Raw genomic sequence first — 20,088 nt, forward strand, 5'->3', positions numbered from 1 at the left:
AGGTCAGTCGCCGGACGGACCGCCCCTGTAGCGAATTGTTGCCCGAATGCCGCGAGTTCTTCCTCAAAAGTCGAAGTGAATTATGCAGTGAAATGTGAATTCTTGTCGCTGGAATTCACTAATACGTTCGCTTTACTTTAGAAATGTGCCTGTCACCAACACCAAGCCCTAGTTTCACGTATTGACCGTCGACCGCCGTGTTAGTCCGTTTGTGTCCTCTCTCAGGAATCATGGAGATTCAAGGAAGTGGTGAGAGAAACAAACAGATGTTTGCCGAATTCACCTTGAAACCTCTGATTGACTGTCTCATCTCGTCACTCGTCCTTTGGCTGTGGAATTCTCCAGCTCGCCTGCAGTTTGTTCTAGAAACAACCAGGTCTGCCACAGGTAATTAATTATTGTTCTTTCATATGTTTTGAATGAATAATTTTTATAGCTTTTGTCGTCTCGATAATTATATGTTATATGATTTATTTATATATTTAGAAAAGAAGGAATTTGTTGTTTTATAAGTTGCATATTATGAACGGCTATATAGACGCCGACGCTGCCGCATTCTTTTTATTCATAAACCTCGGGGGTTGAAGGTTGAATACAATTAAATTATTGATTATGAGGTTTTTTTCTGATTGATTAATATTAAAAAACCTTTTGAGCGCGGAACATATATCACATTTCTCTAGTTGCGTCGCAAAATATACTTACATGCCCCTTCTTTAACAAAAAGTTATAGAATTATTAGGAATCATCTTCTTATCTTGCTTTATTTGTCCCGCAGTTTCTTTTGGCGATTGGCGAAACAGCCCAGCAATGGCTAATTATTGCCAGACCTGCAGGATCAATATTTTTCAAAGTATGTATACTGCGTGTTTTTGGTTAATCTATTATGTATTTGGATTATGAAATGTTTATTTTTATTTTATTTCAAGAAATGGTGATGGAATGCACTGGAACCGAGGAACTTCGTAATGCAGGCCTGATTTTGACCTCCAGAAAAACCAATCTGGTTCCTTTGAAGGAGCTGTGCACAAGGAGCATTGCAGTGAATGCGGCCAAATTCTCAGCGTTCCCAGAGAGGATGTCGCATCTTCGTAAGGATTGATATTTTTTAATCTCTCATAAAAATATCCAGTAGAATTAAATTTTAGATTAAAGAGCTGAAATAAAATCTGCATGAGTATCTGAGCTGAATTAATTGCCCTTTGATTTAAAAATAAAATGTTTTTTACAGCCCCACAACTTCAGTCGGACATCCTCAATTGTGCATGCCAAATAAACTCGGCTGCTGTAAGTGTTGTTGCAAACAGCCAGAACTCCTTGCCTCAGAGACAGAAAGTTGTGATTCCCCTGAGAGTCGTCCAGCAGCTGATCAATCGCACCATGATTGAATTTGACTTTGCGCTGTGCCCGAGTAATGTGTCCTGCTTCTTTGACCCCAACGGAGTGGACTTCAAGTTGCTGCAGACTCTCTCAAGCTCCTGTAAAGGCAATTGGAGAATTGTGGACTGACGCAGCAATACAAAATATCCACCTTCTTTGGGCAGCCACATTATCAACCTGCTTACCAAATTCACAAATCTTCAGCACCTAGACATGAACACCGTCAAGTTCAGCGACGGTATAAAAGAAATAATAAAATGGTTTTATTGAAAATTTCAATTTATTTTGCAACTCTAGATGATGTCAAGATTCTGAGCAAAAGTTGTCTCAGATTGAGAAGCTTGACCCTGGCGAGTTCAAGTACCCTGACGGTAGATTCACTGTAAAGCTTGAGCACCCTTCCTTCACTTGAAAGCTTGGAGTTGGGCAGGACGGGCACAGAACTAAACAAGGAGATGAGGCCTTCGTTTCAGAATGCTATGAACATTATGCCTCACCTGAAATCAGTCCGCATTCCGGAAGACCGTAAATCTTTATTTCCAATAATTTTAATTTATTATTTTTTAGTGCTAAAAATTCCCTCGGTCTATTACATATTTTTATTTCTCTTGCTTATATCTTTTTTAAATTTCAGCAGATACATTCTTATTTTCAAATAACTATAGTTTTCAATTGTACGTAGATGTACTTACAATAGTTTATCAGGAATTTCCAATCATTTTTTGGTAAAAAAGCCTCCACCAAGTCCACCATATCTGTCATATATGCTATTTATTTAGTTTTTTTTTATGTATAGGCTGCGAGACGTGCCCGCTTGATTGTGATTGTCATTATGGATATCGCCTGGACATACCCCTGAACCCTGAATGCATCTACAACCTGGAGGAACTTGGACGTGTTGAACTTAAAGGCTACTTTGAAAAGTAATATAAATTTTGATTTAGGAAATTTTTATATTCAATCAAATTTTTAGCATTCCTACAGTCCTTCCTAATTTGAAGATGGTTTACGTCAAGACTTTTTATGATTCCGACTATGATTCAGACAGTGATATCAACGAAGATCACATTCTTGACCCGCCTTTGCCACATATTCTTAACCAGCTTCCACTATTAACGTCACTTAAATTAGTTTTTGCAGAGGGTGAATATGATTACCAAGATTACCTTTCTCACCTTGGTCAAAATCTCACCTACCTTGAACTAAAAAATGAGGATGTATGTGTAATTGCTGGCATAGATATTTTTAGCATCCTTCTCCTCTGCCCCAATTTGCAGTCTTTGAAGTTGCATGCTTTCCTCAGGCAGGATGATCAGTTGGAGGTCAACAATGTTGATGTCAAACAGCTGAAGCTCAGAGAGCTTGAAATAGATTTTCAGGGTGGGCAGCTTGGTAATGAAGCCAACATTTGGAAACTCCTGGAAGCCCCTGAGCTTCACACGGTTTCTCTGGCATATCTTTGCTTTGACCCAGCGCCGCAAAAAAAAGTGATCAGCAGTGAGGGGCGAATCTTGCAGAACCTTGTCCACTTTGAGTGTTACGGGGCAGTTGGATCTGCCCAGGAATGTGATAAATATGTTGATTTCTGATAGATATTATGAAAAATTGTCCCCTGTTGGAAAAATTCAAATTTTGGGTGATAGACTTGTCAGATACCGCCTCTGTTAAACTCGCAGACATTACTCCTGAATTCTGCTGCTTGATTGTCGATCAGTAATAGTTTCAAAGTTGCATACAACAGAACAGCAAGAGAATATATTTCTTCAAGTTTTTATTTAATTTGATATATGTGGCTAAATTATTTTTTGTAATTAATCTGATTTAAGATGTATTAATTAATTGCAAGAAATTACTGCTCCTCCAAATAAGTGTATCTACAACATTTTCGCAAATCTATCTCCGAGCAGAGTGAAAGTTGTTAAGCAGAAATAATTTTGAACATTCATTCAGGCTGTTATTTATTTGGTAGATGCTGTCATTTGAAGTAGCCTTTTATAATTGAACTTAGTTCTGCGCCCAGGTACCACCCCTTAATAGGCTCTATAGCTTCAAAAGTTTTTTCTACTGAATTACAAAATTGAATTTGGTTATGATATATGCTGTAGTAATTGTCAGTACTGAATATAAAAGACTGATGTAACCTCATAATTAATGCATTTTTCAATTTGTGCCATTTTCCTTTTTCAAATTCAGTTAATGCATGACGGCAATTTAATTATATCTCTCCAAAAATTTTTTTTTTTTTTTTTAGTTCTCTTTAAGAATTTCTTAATTCCTTTTATTAAATTTCAAAAATTATGGACGTAGGACTGGTTGAATTTGAGGAATTCATTTGATAAACGAAAATCATTAAAATTAATTTATTTTATTTATAGCATGGCGTCACGAATAATAAAATATTTATAAATTCGTTTTTGGTGACTATTTATTGTGAAAAAAACCACTATAATTTAAAATGGAACTCATCATCTTGCCGTAAATTTTTTTCACCCAAGAGAGGATACTGAATTGTCGCGCGTCTGATTCTGGCGAGCTGGCGCATCCTTTCTACTTGCAGCAACTGTAATTATAAAAGAGATGCAAATGTAAATTTTTAAATCATGTATTCCTCAGCCATCTTACATTTCTGCAGAGCTGCCAACCAATGGGCAGGAATTCGAGACTCGAGACCTTTTATTGCTTAAAACGGAACGAAAGTTTTTTCACATTTTGAACGCAACCTGCTTGCAAACATGTACAATTTCAACTGGAAAGAATAATTGAGATTTGTTTCTTTTATAATTCATTTAAAATTGCTTGCGCATGATGTAGAACAATTCTCTTGAATCAATCAAAACAATACTCTCTCAAGTTGGCTATGCTGCAGGGCTTGTTGGTTATCAAAGGGTTGTCTCTCGCAGCAGGGTCTCGCTCTCCACTCCACTTGTCCAACCAAGAGTAGCGAAGTGCCTGAAACACTGAATGGGGGTTTCGGGATAAAGTGTAGAGAGAACAGGTTGTGGATGCAGGTGCAGGAGGTGTGTACGTATCAAAATACAATTAATATCGTTGTTCTGCTGTCAAAGTTTGCAAATGCCAGGAAAATATAATGCAGTTTGTGCGAAAATCATTCACAGTTTAAAGTTTAATTAAGATTGGAGCTTAATTATAATTTCTGGGAGTGGCGCACACACGCTATATTTTTACGAAAAGAAAAAAATGAAGCAAATTCATTGCACAGAAAAAGGGAAGAAAAGTTTATCAATAAAGGATAAATAAAATGATAAAATAGGAATAATTTTGAATTTTCCAAAAATTTCATTATTGAAATACAAATTACAAAAATTAGACATCAATAAAAAAAATCAATACAAAAATAATTATAACATATTTTTTTCCAGAAAATTGCAAGTTAAAAAAATGTTTATTGTTGGACTGACTGGCGGTATTGGAACTGGCAAGAGTACGGCCTCAAAATTCTTTTTGGAAAATGATATTCCCGTTGTTGATGCAGACACAATGGCTCGAAAAGGTTTTTTTTAATTATAATTTAAAATAAATTAATTCTTAATATATATTTTTAGTTGTCGAGCCAGGACGAAAGGCTTGGAAAGCGATCCGCAAGGAATTTGGGGAGAGCGTGTTTTATGATGATGGGCAGCTGAACAGAGAGGCCCTTGGTGATCTGATTTTCAACGATGTTGATAAACGCAAAAAGTTGAATGAAATAACCCACCCTGAAATTTACAAAGAAATGTTGAAAGCCGCCTGGAACCATTTACTTGACGGTATGCTCTTTATTTTCTAAAAAGCATAATTTACAAATAAATTCCTTTCAGGCCACCAATTTATTGTGATGGACTTGCCTTTGCTGTTTGAAAGCGGTCGGATGTTGAACTTTCTGCACAAAATAATTGTAGTCACTTGGTAAGAGCAAAATTAAAATAATTAGAGAAAATCTATCTTGATTTTTGAATTTAGTGAAGAAGACCAGCAACTTGAACGTGTGATCAAGCGAGGGCAGCTGAGTGAAGAGCGCGCCAAGGCCAGAATTAACGCTCAGATGCCTTTGGAAACGAAGTGCAATCAGGCACACTTTGTGCTCGACAACACGGAGGACATCGACCACCTGAAGAAGCAGGTGGAGCAGTTGATTGTGACGCTGAGAGCTTCCAACGCGCATTGGAAGATGAGGATTTACTTCATTGCCTCTATGATGCTGATATTTTACCTGATTATTTTCTTGTATTCATTCCTTGCATTTTAATCCTCGAACGAGTTTTTAGTCACCTTTACTGAATTTATTGCCAAATAAAAGTACGCTGATAAATTACGAGCTATAAAAATCACCCAAATTTAGTATTTGTCTAACACTTGAAATCTGCTTTGATAAAAATTTATACTCTCTGCATGGTCTGGTGAATCAGTCTATTAGCAATAAGTCGAGAGACTTGAAATACTCAAAATCAAATAAATCCTTTTATTACAAGGAATGTGATCGATACAAGTTTCCTTAAACACTTGTGTGTTGTTGAAGTGACTAGATACAGTGAAAATAAAAAGCCAAGCGAAAGAAAATCTGCTTTTTACATAATTGCGTGTAGCTCGCTCCTCCGTCTCCGAAAGCCACACCTCTCGTCCGTCCGATTCATCAGCCTCTCAGTGCTCGAGCCAGGATGGATTGCTAGGCGGTTTTACTGTGATATTGAATTGCTTCAGTGTTGATTCCAACGCCTGTTGGTTGCCAGAAAAATATGCTGAGATCGCATTGTGGAAAAGCACCAGCTGCTTGTGCATCACTTTGATCTAAATAAATTTAAATATTAGTTTCCGTTTGCTGATTTCGAATAAATAAAAATTACCCTGTTTTCATCCAGGAATTTGAGTTTGACAGCTACATCAGCTCTTAAATTCTCAAACTTGGTTTTATGTGATTCGTAGTTTTGCTGGGCCTCCTCAAACCGCGGGTCCGTCCGTGGAGCTTGGCTGAGAGCTTCGAGATCGGCTCGGTAGGCGTCGAACTCAATCCTAGCAGCCTCGTACTGATTGATGGTCAACAAGGTGTCCTCGATTGTCTTGTGGCAGAGCGTGTTGACTGAGTTGACGAAGAAATGCAGGGCGCTCAGCAAGGCCTCCCCATTTTTGGTTAAGCAACGCTGCGATTCCGAGTTGTACAGGAACTCCTCCTGCAGCTCTGGTGACTTTTGAGCCAGTTCAGAAAACGCCTCGCCCAAGGCATGCTGGAGAAAAAATACTTTGTGAATGTTAAATATGAAATTTGTTAAAAGGTAACAAACCTGTGTTTGGACAACATGATGAAAATGACTTGATAGGGCACGGGCCAGACGTAAAATATTTGCATATTTACGCTGTGTGTCTCTAAGCTGCTCTATTTGAGTCTCGAGTTCTGGAAAATATAAAAGTTTGTTTAAAAAAGGCGAGATTAAAATATTTTAATAACAAACCAGTGTCAACAGTCCGAGTACTTTTGCCCAGTTTCTCTAAGACCAATTGCCGGGTGCATTTGTAAGTGGAAATCCCCCAGTTTTTCACAGTTTCCATCTTTGAAGCCGAGTTGCGAAAGAGATCACCATTTTTGGGCGCACCTGCTTATTAATTGGAAATAGAAAATTATTAGAAAAAACTGCAACATTTTTAGCATAAAAATTTAAGAGAAAAAAAATCAAAAGAAAATTTAAATACCTGTCGGTGTGGTCGGAAGTGAAGTTGCGTGACTTCTGAGGGCGGCTTCTGCGTGTCCCTGGTTCATCTCGCTGAGGATCGAGTTGAGCTCTTGGTCGGCTGCCTTGGCCGCCAGCGCCGGAGAGCTTGCCGAATTAGACATCATTTCGACTCAGTCGGCGCAACCCGAGCACCTGCAGCCGATAAATGCGCCGACTTGCCGACGGATCCTGTTTATTTTGCCAATGGTGACGCTAGCAGCTGAGTATCTCGACGGACACGCCTCCTTCTCAAAACTTCACTTCGATTGGTCGGATTCTTAGCCTAGACTAGGGTGTCACCAAGCGGCGTTCTTGTCAACCAAAACAACGAGAAAAGCCGAACAAAAACAAGTTCTCACATGTTGAGACAAGCAGGTTACGTTTTGATGGGAAATTGCTGTGCTGTGTGCCGACTGAATCGAAGAATTTTCGACGAATTCGCCGTTTTGCAGGTTCGTTTTGAAATCCACAAAGCTTTTATCGCTTGCAAAAGATCGCAAGGAACCAGCATCCGTGCTCTTTTTAGCGAATCACCGCAAAATGTGTGTGAAATTCGTGATTAAAATTGTCTCGTTTTGGCGCGCTAAATGTTGCATTCTGTAGAGAGTCAAGGCTGTTTGCCAAAGGGCTCAAAGTGCGTTTCCAAGTTTCTTCCTGCAACTTATTTTTGCTCCCTTTTGCAGTTGGGCATTTACTCTTGCAGGACTGGCGTCGAGTTTTTAATGACTGGAATTCAATTATCCAAAATTAGTCCAGCCGGTAGCCGAGTATTGGAGAAGGTAGCATTTTTTTTTCATAATTAAAAGGAATGAATTACAAAATTGATATTTTCTAGTAAAATGAAGGAGCTCAAGAGACCCGAAGCCATCACCCAAACGCTTCCTGGTGGGTGGCACAAAAGAATTTACCTGCGAGTGACTGGTGCTTCGGCAGGAAAGAAGGACGTTGTCCTAATTGCTCCAGACGAAACCGTCCTTAGGTCCAACGTTGAAATTGAACGTTATTGCAAGGCGCACAAACTCAAGCTGGATTTGAATGTCTACAATGTGTGCCAAAAGCTGGTTAAGAATGTCTTCAAGAAGGAAGCAGCAGCCCTGATGAAGGAGGAAAACTCAAACAAAACACCTGGAAGACCACACATCAAGGAGAACAAAAAGGACGCCCCAAAGTCTGTAAAGGGAAAAGCAAAGACCAAGCCGAAGAAAAGCAAATCTTCAAGGAAGTCGGCCGTCCTTTCAGAGAGGCGTCGCAATCAGTCTGGTGATGCTGTGACCACCAAGAGGAAGATGCTAGAGAGTCCAACTGTTGTGGATCCCAAAAGGCCTAAGATGGACGTCCAATCTGGAACCACCAGTCTGACCAGTCGCCAAACTAGAAATTCTCTTGCGGCTGCCCTTTCTCCTGCAATTCTTGCAGTTAAAGGCCCCAGTGAAAATTTGGAGAAGAAACAAAAGGCAAAGAAGACGGATGAAAAGCTTGAGGAGCAGAATAAAGAAGAAGAGAAGGGTGACGTTGAGCTTAGTGAAGATGAGAAGGATGACGTTGAGCTTGAAGAAGATGAAAAAGTAGAGGAACATCACTCTGAGCTAAAAGATGGAGACGACTATGAAATAGACTTTACAGACGACTTGGCTGCTGTGGAGGAGGTTACCACTACTAATTCTGAAGTGATGGAATCCACCAATGAGGGCAAAATGGAAGCTGGAAAAGTAATTAATAGTAATTTAAGGTTAAATTGAATAAACTAATAATTTTGTTCATAGGTTCTCTTCGAAGAGAAGAAGGTGAATGGAACATCACCTGAGGCAGAAGACTACGAATTGCCCATGGATGATGTAGAATTGGCATTAGACGATACAAATTTTGCAAAAGTAGAAAATCCTGAACCTGTTTCTGCAAATGTTGAGCAAAAGCATGAGCAGGAAGGAAGTGCAAAGATCGAGGATGTTGTGGAAGAAGAAACTGCAGAACCAGAGCGCTGTCCCTCGTCAGCCTCAACGGATAGTGACAAAATCATAGTTATCAACAGCAAAGATTTGGACAAGATAGACCAAACTTGCATAAAGCTCTTTGTTTTGCCGGAGGAAGGAGATTTGCCTGAGGAAGTGCCTTCTGGAATGGACATAAATGCAAAAGATGAGGGAACTGCAATCAATGTAGTAGCCGAGGAGGTTGTTGAGAAGCTGCAGACCACAAAAACAAACAAAATTCTCTCAGAGAACAACGTTTTGGCTAAGGATGGCAATTTGCCTGAAAGTAAAGTACTTGAAACTCCGGAGAAGGAACCAGCTGCAGAGGATGAAGCGGTTAAGGTGGAGGAAAATCCTGAGCTATCGGAGGTAGTTGTTGAGGTTGAAAATGAGACTGAAGATGCTGGCAAAGACCAAGATGTTGAGGATCAGAATGGCGAAATGATCAATGAGGATGTAGAGGACGAGGAAGAAATTTTGTCAATCAATGAAGCAGACCTTGAAGACAGTGATGATGACTCCGAAGAGGAGATGTTGGAACAAGTTGAAACTGTACTCAAAACCTGTGGATACTTAGGAGGTACTAATTTTGTAAAATATAATAAAATTTTTAATTCTTCTAAATCATTGTCAAATAATTTTTAGTTGAAATGATAATGAATTTTAATTACTTCCTGAATTTTCAGGGCACACTAAAGAGGAAGCAACTGCAGACACTGTCATCGGAGATGAGATGGTGGTTAAAGAAGACGCTGTCATAGAAGATGAGGTGGAAAAAGAAGACACTGTCATCGAAGATGAGATGCCTAAGGAAGATAGTACAGAACCTGTCAATAATATAGAACAAGAAGAAACTTTGAAATCTGTTGAAGAAGGTGGACTGACAGAGGTTGATGTAAGTGTCCAGCAACAGACAGAGCAGCTCCCGATGTCACCTTTCCACCTGATCTACGAGAGTTTGGGCACTGACCCCTGGTGCCTTTTGGTTGCCTCCATCATCCAGCCACATGTCACGGCTCAAGTGGGTCAAGTTGTGACCTTGGGCATTCTGGAGCGCTTTCCCACCGTTCCATCCTTTCTCGAGGTCTCTGACCTTTACTCGATTCCGGAGTGCGAGATGGACCAAAAGGTCCCTTGGGTGCTGGGCCAACTGAAGAAGTTGGCTTTGCTGCTTAAGAAAGGAGCCATATTGGAGGAATTGGAAGAAATTGTCGGCACATACGGAGTAAACGTCCTGGAGATCTTCAACCTCGGCCGTTTGGAATTGAGGACCAAGGCCCATGATCTCATCGCCTACCTGAAGTGGCGTCAAGAGCAGACAAGGTAGGCAGCAGCTTTTCAGTCACGAATCAATCAAAGACAGCCACGATTTATTTCCTTTTGAATATAACTTTATTCAATCAATTGCTTTGCAAAGTGGCCAGTGAAATGGTTCGTACCAGTGCTACAGTACAAGAAAATATCTTACTCCGTTCAAAGTTAGAGAAATATATATACGAAGACTCTTAACATCGTGAGTGCTTTATGAAACATTTAACATATAAATTAAAGGGTATTCGCTATTGATACATAATAACGTATTTGAAATTTTGATAAGAAAGTGATTTCCCGGAAGATGGAGAAAGTGCGGAAATCAGCAAAATTTCAGTCTCGTTTCACACATTCGTAAAAAAAAATATCATTTAACGTTACATTGGTAAAAATACATAATAATAAAAATCTAGGCGAAAAATGACGTGATGTGACAAGTTTTGGTTTGTCTCAGTTGGATGAATTGATTTATATCACTCGTGTGAGCAAAAATCAGTTGGATGAGGCGCGATGTATGTGTTGGTGCTCTTCTAGTAGTAAAAGTAAATGTATTGGTACTGTTGCTTGATGTGGCCGCGGGTCAAGTGATCCAACGAGTTGGCGTTCGAACTCCACTTGGACGGCAACACCAGCCTCTCTTTGTCGAGCCACTTGAAATTAACCAATTGCTTTGTTCTCGGGTCGACGTAAAATGCTAAAATCAAACAAGAGCACAATATAAATGACAAATGTTTCTCTTTATATCTTTTTGTGCTTGCAAAAAGTCTTCAAGTTTCACAATCTTTTGTAAATGAATCTGTTTTTACTTGTCCTTTACGATATTTTTATAATAAATTATGTAGAAAGCAATAAAATCAACGGACATTTAAATACAATTAAAAATATAAAAATGAATTTAATTCCAGTACTTTCCAATAATTTTTTACTTTTTCAAAAATGATAAGGAAGTTTTTTTAATTTTTTAGAAATATAAATTTACAAGTAAAAAAAAAAAAATGCTGAAATTTTAGAATTTTTCTTTTAAATTTTTAATAAATATTTTTATTTTGCTTTACCTGGGGGTCTGTAAGTGGTGGGCTCTTGCGGTTCTTCCTTGACTTTGTACTGTTTGGCGTGGGGGTTGACGGGGGCTTGGGTGACCGGTGCTGGGGCAAAGGTCCTGCCCTTCAGGAAGTCCCGATTTCCGACCTCGCCGGTGCGCGGGTTGACGATCACCGCCGCACAGGCGTGCACAAGCACGAGGGCCATCACCAACCGAATCTGCAACGCAACATCATTGCGCATAATTATTTTTTTGCGACAAGTTTTGCACTTTTACTAGAAAATAAAAGAATTCCGCGCGTCATGACTGGTATTTGCGGTAAGACCCTTTCGACCTAATTTCTCCTCGGCATCTCTCAACATCATTATGTCATTTTCGTGTCTGAAACCAAATCCCTTTGGCCGCAACACACGGATTAACATGCCTAGATGAATATTATCTGGACTAATTTGCATTAAATTTACGCGCCGCATGGCAGCCGTCCCGATCGTCAGACATTATTGGAATCACTTTCACTTTTGGATCGCGCCGCGTGCTGCCGTTATCGAATAATTAAACCGCGACATTTTTTTCCAGCACTAACAAAAGGATTAAATTGCCAGAAAATTGAAATGATAAACGGCGGTGAGCGATCGAAGGCCGTAAAATATCGACGCAATTATCAAGATTTGATGAGTCAATTAGGAAGCATAAAAATATAAAATCGCTGCGGTCGTTTCTAACGAGAGGGCCAATAAAATGTCGTGGTAGGGGTTTGCAAAATCATATACAAAGTTTTACGACGGTGTTTGCAACTATTAAATCGATGGAACTGTAATTTGCTAATTTAAACTTGTAAAACATTTAAAAGGTAATGATTTTAACTATAAATAAAAATAACTATAGTAAAATTTGTGGGTTTACCGTGGCGTCTGAGTCTCTTTTGATATCAGGCGTTTTAACCCTTTCATCTATTTTTAAAATCTTTTGTATTGACTTAGAAGAATCAATAATAAAATAAATAATGAAAAAAGTAATTTAAAATCAGCCATTTTAATTTTTTTTTATTGTTTTAATTCAATATCTCGCGAATTTTGGCACCGCGAATTACGAAAGGGAAAGCGCTGTCGAAAAGTTATTTATGCTAGACGGCGAGGGTGTTTTCTAAATTGAAAATAAATATCAATCTTCTCGCGTGGGACGTGTTCGAAAAGCCTAATTCGCTTGGCCAGCGCCGCCAACTCGCCTCGTAAATAATCCCAGGCACGCGTTGCGAAAAAAAAATCGAGCACCAAATTCGGAGCTGGATTTTTTTCTCCTCCGCCGAGAGAAGAACGATTAACTCCTTTACACGTCGGAGGTCATTTTTCGTTTCTTGAAGGTAGCAAAAGTATATTCTTTGTCGCGTAATAAAACGCAATGTTGAAAATGTCGAAAGTCTAGTCGGTTTTTGCGGCCAACAATCCTAATTATCAATTATGGCGAATTTGTTAGAAATTGTCTATAAACCGCACCGAACAACCTTTGAAAACGAGCTCTAACTGAACGAGTAAATCAGAGCTGCGGAGAAAGAAAAGCAAAATTTAAAATACTTGTCCTGGACCTATAAAAGTGAAACTGGAATGAATTTAGGTCTGAGAATTTTTGCGTTATTCAAAAGTTCTTTTATAGTTTTACATGCACATACGTGAAAGTGAAGTTGCAGGCAAATTAAATTAATGATCCGGCGGTATTTGCGAATTTCTTTTGTACTTTGTAGACTGCATAGTTCACTTTGTATTTATTTGTTGCGACCATTAACCGTTTCAAATTGTTGCGGAAGAGGTGAACCAGATTTTAAATTAGGAATTTTGAGAATTTTATTAAATAAGAATTACGCTTTAACTTATTTCTTTAATATATAAATTGTAAATTTTAGGCGGAATAAATAAAGCATTAAAATTTGGCCCTTGTCAGTACTGAAATTTAAGAATTTAATTTGTAAATTATAAATTCAACTAGAGCGATCGAAAAGCTTAATCTCAACCCGCTATGTAATTTTAACGACAGACTTTTGAATTGCCCTCAAATCTCTCTTAAAACTAGATTATCAATCCAATGGTGAAAAACTTCCGGTAACTCCCTTAATCAAATTTAACCTGAAATTAGACCGATATTTTGTTACCCTTTTGACGGTGATTGATGAATTATTTTTTACAAGGTTGATTCGAAATATCACTTATTTAATCAGAAATCAATTTCTAGCTTTTGTTGCTAGTAAAATAAACAAATAAAAATATTTTAATTGTCATTTATTAGCCACTCGACTTTTTTTTTTTTAAATATTCTGATTGCTTAAGAGTAAGCAAAGCAACTTTTCTCTTTCTTCTGCGGTCGGCACTTTGAATGAACAATAATAATATTGATCGTTATGATTTATTCTATTGCGCTCCAAATTGAAGTATGTTCTCACTCATGATATAAAATTGTACTTCGCGAGTGGGAGCTCGACATGAAAATAACGCGCGAGAACAGGTTTATGGACCCGCACGTCTGTATGTAAGAAGGGCAAATTCAGGCACGACTCTGCGAGGGAAAAACTTCTATACAGCGAATGATCTAATGCGCATCGATAAAATATATATATATATATAAAGCATTTGTAAACAGTTATATAAAATAATGCCGAGTGGACGAGTTAAGGTGCAGCGGAGGAAAAGCGAAAGATCCAATTAAAGTGATATATACACGTCGAAGGCAAGGCTGCCCGAGCAGAATAGACAATGGCCAATATTGGAACCACACCCTGCAGCTCAATGCTCTCGAGTATGGCCAGCAAGAATGAAACAAAAGCGAAATTACAGGCTGGGCTGAATAACTTAAATTCCAGGCTGGTTTAGTGAAAAAATTTAAAAAATATTCAATAATTATTGCAGTAAATTTCAAAACATTGAATTTAATAGGAATTTTAATTAAGAAAAGTCTTCTTTAGTTAATTTAAATTATAAAAATGCGAATTTATTATAGTCGGTAATTAAGTTTGATTGATTTAGAAATTATTTCCATTGTTCCATTGTTGCAAACTCTGGTAAAAAAAAAAATGAAATTTTCATTGCAGTCAATTTCAAAATTTTGAATTTCATATAATTTTTAATGAAAAAGGTCTACTTTAGTTTATTTAAAATATAAAAAGTGAATTTTATTTTAGTCTATACTTAAATTGATTGATTTTAAAATGATTTCCATGAATTGTAGCAAAAATGCAGGTGCAACTCTATTTTTTCTTCTGTTACAATTATTATCTTTTGTTTTACCAGATCATTAAGCAACAATGAAACTGGAGCAAATGAAACAAACGAACGATATTGAATTGCTCACCATCGTGGAGCCCTGATGGAGTTGTGTGTGTGCCCGGGTGTGCGTGTTTACCAACACTGGTGCGCGCTCTCAGCACTCGGCCGCCGCGTCCAAAGGTGAGAGGGGCGGCCTTGGCGCTCCGAGCCAACCTTTCAGCGCAACGATGGGCCTCGCGTTCTAATCAACTAATGTAATGTAATCCAGGGCCCTCTTCGTCTGCGGCCCCGACACTTCACAATTTACACATCTTACAATTAGGCCCAAAAACGGAGAAATTTATTTATTTATTGAATTTTTCTGGAGCAAATTTTGAATTTTCGGTGACACCTCATCGCATTTTGGGCTAATTACATGTAATTATATGTCGCACCTATACCTTGGTCGGCGTGTTTTCTTTCGTTCAAGAACGAACGTATAATTTGGACCGAATTGCAAAACACTACCGAAGACCAATGCAAATCTCGTCAATCTTTAATTGCGCACAGCAAATTATTTCCATGCGTGCTCGCGGTGAAAAAAAATTCTGACACGCCGTCTATTCCGAAGCTATTCATTATTTCTCTGCACGAAATCTGCAAATCGTCGAGGAAAGTTAAGAAGTCTGGAAAATGCGGAAGCGTCACTTTGATCGAAGGTTCTTTCTTTCTCCATTATCAAAAGGTGGTAATTAATGAATGGTAAAAAAAAATGATTGTTAGAAAATCTTATCTTATTTATAAATTAATGGCTTGCTCTGTTCTAACTTTCGATATTTTTATGGCAAAGCAAAGTGTTCTAGAAATTTCACCGCTAAAATGAAAGGATTTTATTATCTGTACTCTATGTGAAGTGCGAAATCAATAATTTTTCTTCTACAGTACATCAAATTAAAAAAATTTGCATACTTAACCTGTTTTGTAACTGACTCTGACGTCAGTAAGAAAATTAGTTTTGAACTAAAAAATGTTATTCGTGCAAATTTGCATTTATTTACTTAATTTAATTAAAAGCAATTTTTATCAATATTAAATCCACAAATTCTAGTCAATTGACTTTTTTCTGCCCGTGGATGTTTAAAAAGTAATCTTATTCAAATATCCTGCAATTTTACGCCAAAAATTTTTCGATTTAAATTTTATTTCAATAGATCGCAGTACAAAAACCGATTATTTTTTGTAAAAAACAGCTTAAAACGAGACAAAATTGTACAAAACGTGTCAAATTAAATGAAAATACGCATAACAAGTTTTCGTTTTTGCATTTGGACATAATTAAGCAGTTAAATTACTTCATGGTGAGGAAATTAAAAATAATTTTGTATCGCAAAAAAGAGAAAAATTTTAATCGTTAATATTGTCGCTCTCAATTGATAGAAATTAAAATTATCTTTCATATTTTAATTTTGAAGTTTTAGATTATTTTTGAACTCTTCTACAACAGACAAATCAAAAAGAACTCTTGAATCTAATAATTATGAATTCAAAAGAAAAAAAAAATGCTAATCTTTTCATCTTGAAATATTAATTCAATGAAACTATAAGTGAATGGCGAGACCTTAAGTAGCCTCTCAAGACACTCGTTCGTAGCAAATAATAAGTGCATCATCTTCCTGCGGGGCTAATTAGCTAGTCGTGTGGGAAAAGATCCTCCCATATAGTTTGCTCGCTCTTCCTGGTGCTGCACATAAAGGTTCCTTTTGTTGTTTTGGCGCTGATTGCGCCGCGAGGATTCCACTCAGCACGACACCGCCGGCCTCGCCTCCGAGTTAAGGTCGTACCGTGTAGCCGGGCAGTAATTGTTTCGCGTGCTCTGCTACAGGGCAAAGCACATCCAGCGCAGCATCTCGACCAAGGCCGCCGATCGAGCCCATCGCCCGAGTATGCAAATCGTGCGACTCTTTACGTAATTCCATAAAAAATGAGAATCTAACCCACCTTTTATGGTGAATCGTTCATCTGGACCAATTAATTAAGATTATAAAGGCAAGGTTGACTGGAATTATAAAAAAAGTTCCAAAAGTTGCTTCATTTTATTAATGAGCTTCAGGCTTGAGAAAATAGTATTATTTTTTGTTCCAAAATATTATTTTAGGCTGTATTGATGACAAAAATCACGATATTTTCCAAAATTAGGTGTAAAAGGGTTAAATTTATTTGGAAAAATAATAACTTTGGGTGGGTCCAAAATGTCCGAATATGACAGAATCGATTCTTGCAGCAGTTCTTGAAAAGTGATTCTCTAGAAGCGATTCTCGAGAATTGATTCTCGCGCAAGGATTTTGAAGGAACTATTCTGTGGTGGTTTTTCAATGTCTGAAACGTTCCTTGAGAATCCTTGCGCGAGAATCACTTCTTGAGAATCGCTTCTCAAGAATATATCGCTGCAATAATCGATTCTCTCATATTGGGACCCACCCTATAATAGATTCTTTTTCAGTGATTTTAAATCATCAATTTTAACTTTTAACCTTAATTTGAACTTATTTAGTACATTATTTCCATCAATTTTATTAAAAATTAAGGTGATCATGCCCAGTTTTTCCCATCCCCAATCAGGTTGGTGCAGAAAAGAAACATCGGTTGTTTGCAGACAATTTTATTTTGTCAATACAAGCTGCAGATTTTAGTTATTTTATATATTGTTTCCACACTTTTGTTCTTTTCAATATTTTCTTTTTTTACAGAAAGAGATAGAGAGAAATAGAGATGATATCCATCTCAGTCATTTGAGACTTTTTTTTCATATATTTATCCTTTCTTCTTCTTTTTAAATTTATTTTTTGTAAATAAGAACAAACTTGATAGTGCTTTAATTACATGGAATACTATAGAAATAATTTAGTATTATATCAGTGCATTGTCAAAATGGAATATAATAATGTAATGTCAATAAGAAGAAATTCTCATCTCATATATCATCTTTTACAATGAATGCAGATTTTCTTATCAATATAAATGATACACTCAATAAGTCGATATTTTTTTCATAACATTACATGATCGCGCGCTGCGTTTTTCTTTCCTAATTTCCACACAATCATTTTTTTTACATAGTACTTGATGCTTTTTTTCCTCTCTGTTTGTTTTTAATACAGACCGGTGCAGCGCTTTTATTCTTTATTACTTCAACGCGACTCTTGAGAACTATAATAATATTATTTTTGTCGATTTTAAATTTAGTAAAAAGCGAGCGAATAAAAAAATGTCACACTCACTCTCGTCCGGTGTATAGGGCAGTTTTCTTCTTTTATCCATTTATTATATCAGAGGCGAATCGATTGATTTCATAATTTATTTATCTTTTCAAAAAGTTTTAATATTATAATAGGCGCGAGTGCGTGCGCGATCTCCCCTCGCCGTAGCACCGATTCCGAAGCTGCCACTATTTAAGAAGTTTTTTAATTAAAAACATATTCGTATAGAGATATAATTATATAATGTACAATAAAAAAGTTCCAATACTGACAAAGTTCTTAACTATTTTGTGACCAAGAGAGGAAGTTTTCAATGTAATCTTCTTCAAAAGGGAAAGAGACGCACCTCTCTCGCGGGACAGAACAAAATGATTTCAACGCCTCCAACGACTACTGCATTTTTTTCTAATCACACTGCAAAAGTTGGAGGGTCTCGTAAAAACGCCGCAGACTCTCAAAAGGCAATATAATACTTCTTTTCATATCTCTCGCTGCTAATAAAAAAAGGAAAAATACTTAGCTTAACAATATAATGAGAACCTCGCGCGCAACAATCAGGAAAGGAAAAATTATCCAGAGAGCAGCTCAATCACGCCGATTTGAATTTTCGCTCTTTCTTTCTTTTTCAAATGTATTCAAAAAGAGTTTGAATTTGAAAACTCTCGCACGAATTCACAGCATACGTAGGTAAATATTTATATAATGAATCAACAATCGATATATATGATAAGAAATTTTTCAAAAAGCTCACATTCAACATACAATATAAGAAGTAATTATACGATTCGGTACACAATTACTTAATTATTATAGAATAATAATAATATAATATAATCGTAACGATCTCTCAAAAACACCTAATGTATCAAAACTCGCATCAAAACATAATGACTCGATTGTGAAAGAGAGCGCGCGTTTCTTCTCGGTTTTCGTCAGGTATTTTATTTAAATCGGTGGAACTGGCAATTTCAATTTTTACACATCGATTACAATTCTCGCCCCGTGTCCTAATCCCGTAGTTTGTGTGTATGTACGTGACTAGTTTGTTTGTTTGTTTAAAAAATCCCCAGGGAAAGGTAGCAGGTTAGAAAAACACAGCAGAGGTAGCTCGATTTTTCATTTTCAGCGCTGAGGGGTCGCAAATATATCGATCAGAAGAAGAAGAAGAAGTATTTTTTTTACAAATTTTTCTCGCTTCTTTCTGGTAATTAATTTCCTTTTCCCATCACATTATGTTCCAAGAAGGAAACCTCTAGATCTAGTTTACACCGTGCTGCCTTTATTCCGAAATTAATAAAGCTGCCATTTGTTTCTTCTTTATATTTTTTATTTTTAATCTCATCATTCGAATTCTATCCGCGATACTTTTGAAGTGTCTAATTTCAACAGAATGAGAAGCTTCTTCATTAGTGGACATTGTAAGGCGCGCGCATTTAAGCAGTATGTATAGAGTAATTCAAGTTTTTGTTTCTTCTTTACAGAGATTTAATATAAGGTAGTGGCGGGTTTATTTAATAATTTTTTTTTAAATTCTCTAGCTCTGCCCCTTGAAATTACTCTATTATAAATTTGCAGAATGAATCTTGATGGGAATAATAACGTGAATCGATTTTTAAATATAGATATATCTTTAATTATACACATGATTAAAAATGGCCACCGTGTTTGATTTGTTATTCAAGAACAAATTTAATACTTATTACCCCCTGATAAAACATCAAGTTCACCGACGATATTAATTTCAGTCCGAAAAATGCACTTTTCCCAACTGGTTTTCCACTTGTTCGCTGTATTTCATACACTATATATTGGCCGTACTTGACGCGAGTTTCAATTTCCATTTGTAAGTTTTTTTTTGTCGACTCCACCTTTAATTAATTAATTCATGCGCGATCACCACCCCCTAGAGGAGGCCTCCCTTGATGATTTTAAAACGAGAGAGAAAGAGTTATACAAGATTATGTACTATAGTTTACATTTAGGCCAAGTACATTCATTTATGCCAATAGTCAATTATGCGTATCATATAATTATATATGCTATTATGTCTCGTTATATAAGATCGTAGGGCAGGCAAGGCATGAACAACTTTTACTAGCGTATCATGTACTTCATTTAATTTTTTTCTCGTCAAATCTTCGTAAAACCGGGGTTGGTCAAAATAATTTGTATTAACTCGACCCGAAAAGGTGAAAT

General features: G+C 37.0%; 5 protein-coding genes across 7 annotated transcripts; 3 read left to right on the plus strand and 2 right to left on the minus strand.

Moving 5' to 3' along the window:
* Positions 1–7: 7 nt before the first annotated feature.
* Positions 8–3,614, plus strand: LOC132204295 (uncharacterized). Of its 2 annotated transcripts, none has more exons than XM_059632721.1 (7): positions 8–387; positions 779–853; positions 930–1,091; positions 1,232–1,618; positions 1,678–1,905; positions 2,177–2,303; positions 2,354–3,614. In XM_059632721.1, the coding sequence occupies exons 5-7, from the start codon at positions 1,836–1,838 to the stop codon at positions 2,967–2,969; spliced, it is 813 nt and encodes a 270-aa protein (XP_059488704.1). In that variant the 5' UTR covers positions 8–387; positions 779–853; positions 930–1,091; positions 1,232–1,618; positions 1,678–1,835; the 3' UTR covers positions 2,970–3,614. The 2 variants fall into 2 exon arrangements, with proteins under 2 accessions (XP_059488704.1, XP_059488705.1); XM_059632722.1 differs by having other exon boundaries at positions 2,354–3,613.
* A 627-nt stretch (positions 3,615–4,241) lies between these two features.
* Positions 4,242–5,708, plus strand: LOC132204234 (dephospho-CoA kinase). The gene is made up of 5 exons (XM_059632608.1): positions 4,242–4,401; positions 4,761–4,891; positions 4,944–5,147; positions 5,199–5,286; positions 5,341–5,708. Exons 2-5 carry the CDS (start codon positions 4,780–4,782, stop codon positions 5,624–5,626), a joined length of 690 nt encoding a protein of 229 aa, XP_059488591.1. The 5' UTR covers positions 4,242–4,401; positions 4,761–4,779; the 3' UTR covers positions 5,627–5,708.
* A 108-nt stretch (positions 5,709–5,816) lies between these two features.
* LOC132204233 (arfaptin-2) lies at positions 5,817–7,324 on the minus strand. 2 transcript variants are annotated; one of them, XM_059632606.1, is made up of 5 exons: positions 7,063–7,324; positions 6,825–6,965; positions 6,657–6,766; positions 6,222–6,599; positions 5,817–6,165 (listed from the first exon to the last, which is right to left on the minus strand). In XM_059632606.1, the coding sequence occupies exons 1-5, from the start codon at positions 7,205–7,207 to the stop codon at positions 6,019–6,021; spliced, it is 921 nt and encodes a 306-aa protein (XP_059488589.1). In that variant the 5' UTR covers positions 7,208–7,324; the 3' UTR covers positions 5,817–6,018. The 2 variants fall into 2 exon arrangements, with proteins under 2 accessions (XP_059488589.1, XP_059488588.1); XM_059632605.1 differs by having other exon boundaries at positions 6,825–6,968; positions 7,063–7,323.
* Positions 7,325–7,381: 57 nt separating this feature from the next.
* LOC132204232 (glutamic acid-rich protein-like) lies at positions 7,382–11,241 on the plus strand. The gene is made up of 5 exons (XM_059632604.1): positions 7,382–7,534; positions 7,766–7,861; positions 7,918–8,791; positions 8,846–9,632; positions 9,739–11,241. Exons 3-5 carry the CDS (start codon positions 7,922–7,924, stop codon positions 10,377–10,379), a joined length of 2,298 nt encoding a protein of 765 aa, XP_059488587.1. The 5' UTR covers positions 7,382–7,534; positions 7,766–7,861; positions 7,918–7,921; the 3' UTR covers positions 10,380–11,241.
* Positions 10,720–14,844, minus strand: LOC132204235 (uncharacterized). The gene is made up of 3 exons (XM_059632609.1): positions 14,742–14,844; positions 11,419–11,623; positions 10,720–11,057 (listed from the first exon to the last, which is right to left on the minus strand). Exons 1-3 carry the CDS (start codon positions 14,742–14,744, stop codon positions 10,894–10,896), a joined length of 372 nt encoding a protein of 123 aa, XP_059488592.1. The 5' UTR covers positions 14,745–14,844; the 3' UTR covers positions 10,720–10,893.
* Positions 14,845–20,088: the final 5,244 nt, after the last annotated feature.

The sequence above is a fragment of the Neocloeon triangulifer genome, unplaced genomic scaffold (assembly GCF_031216515.1).
Source record: "Neocloeon triangulifer isolate White Clay Creek 2 clone unplaced genomic scaffold, ASM3121651v1 ptg000022l, whole genome shotgun sequence".
Classification (NCBI taxonomy): domain Eukaryota; kingdom Metazoa; phylum Arthropoda; class Insecta; order Ephemeroptera; family Baetidae; genus Neocloeon; species Neocloeon triangulifer.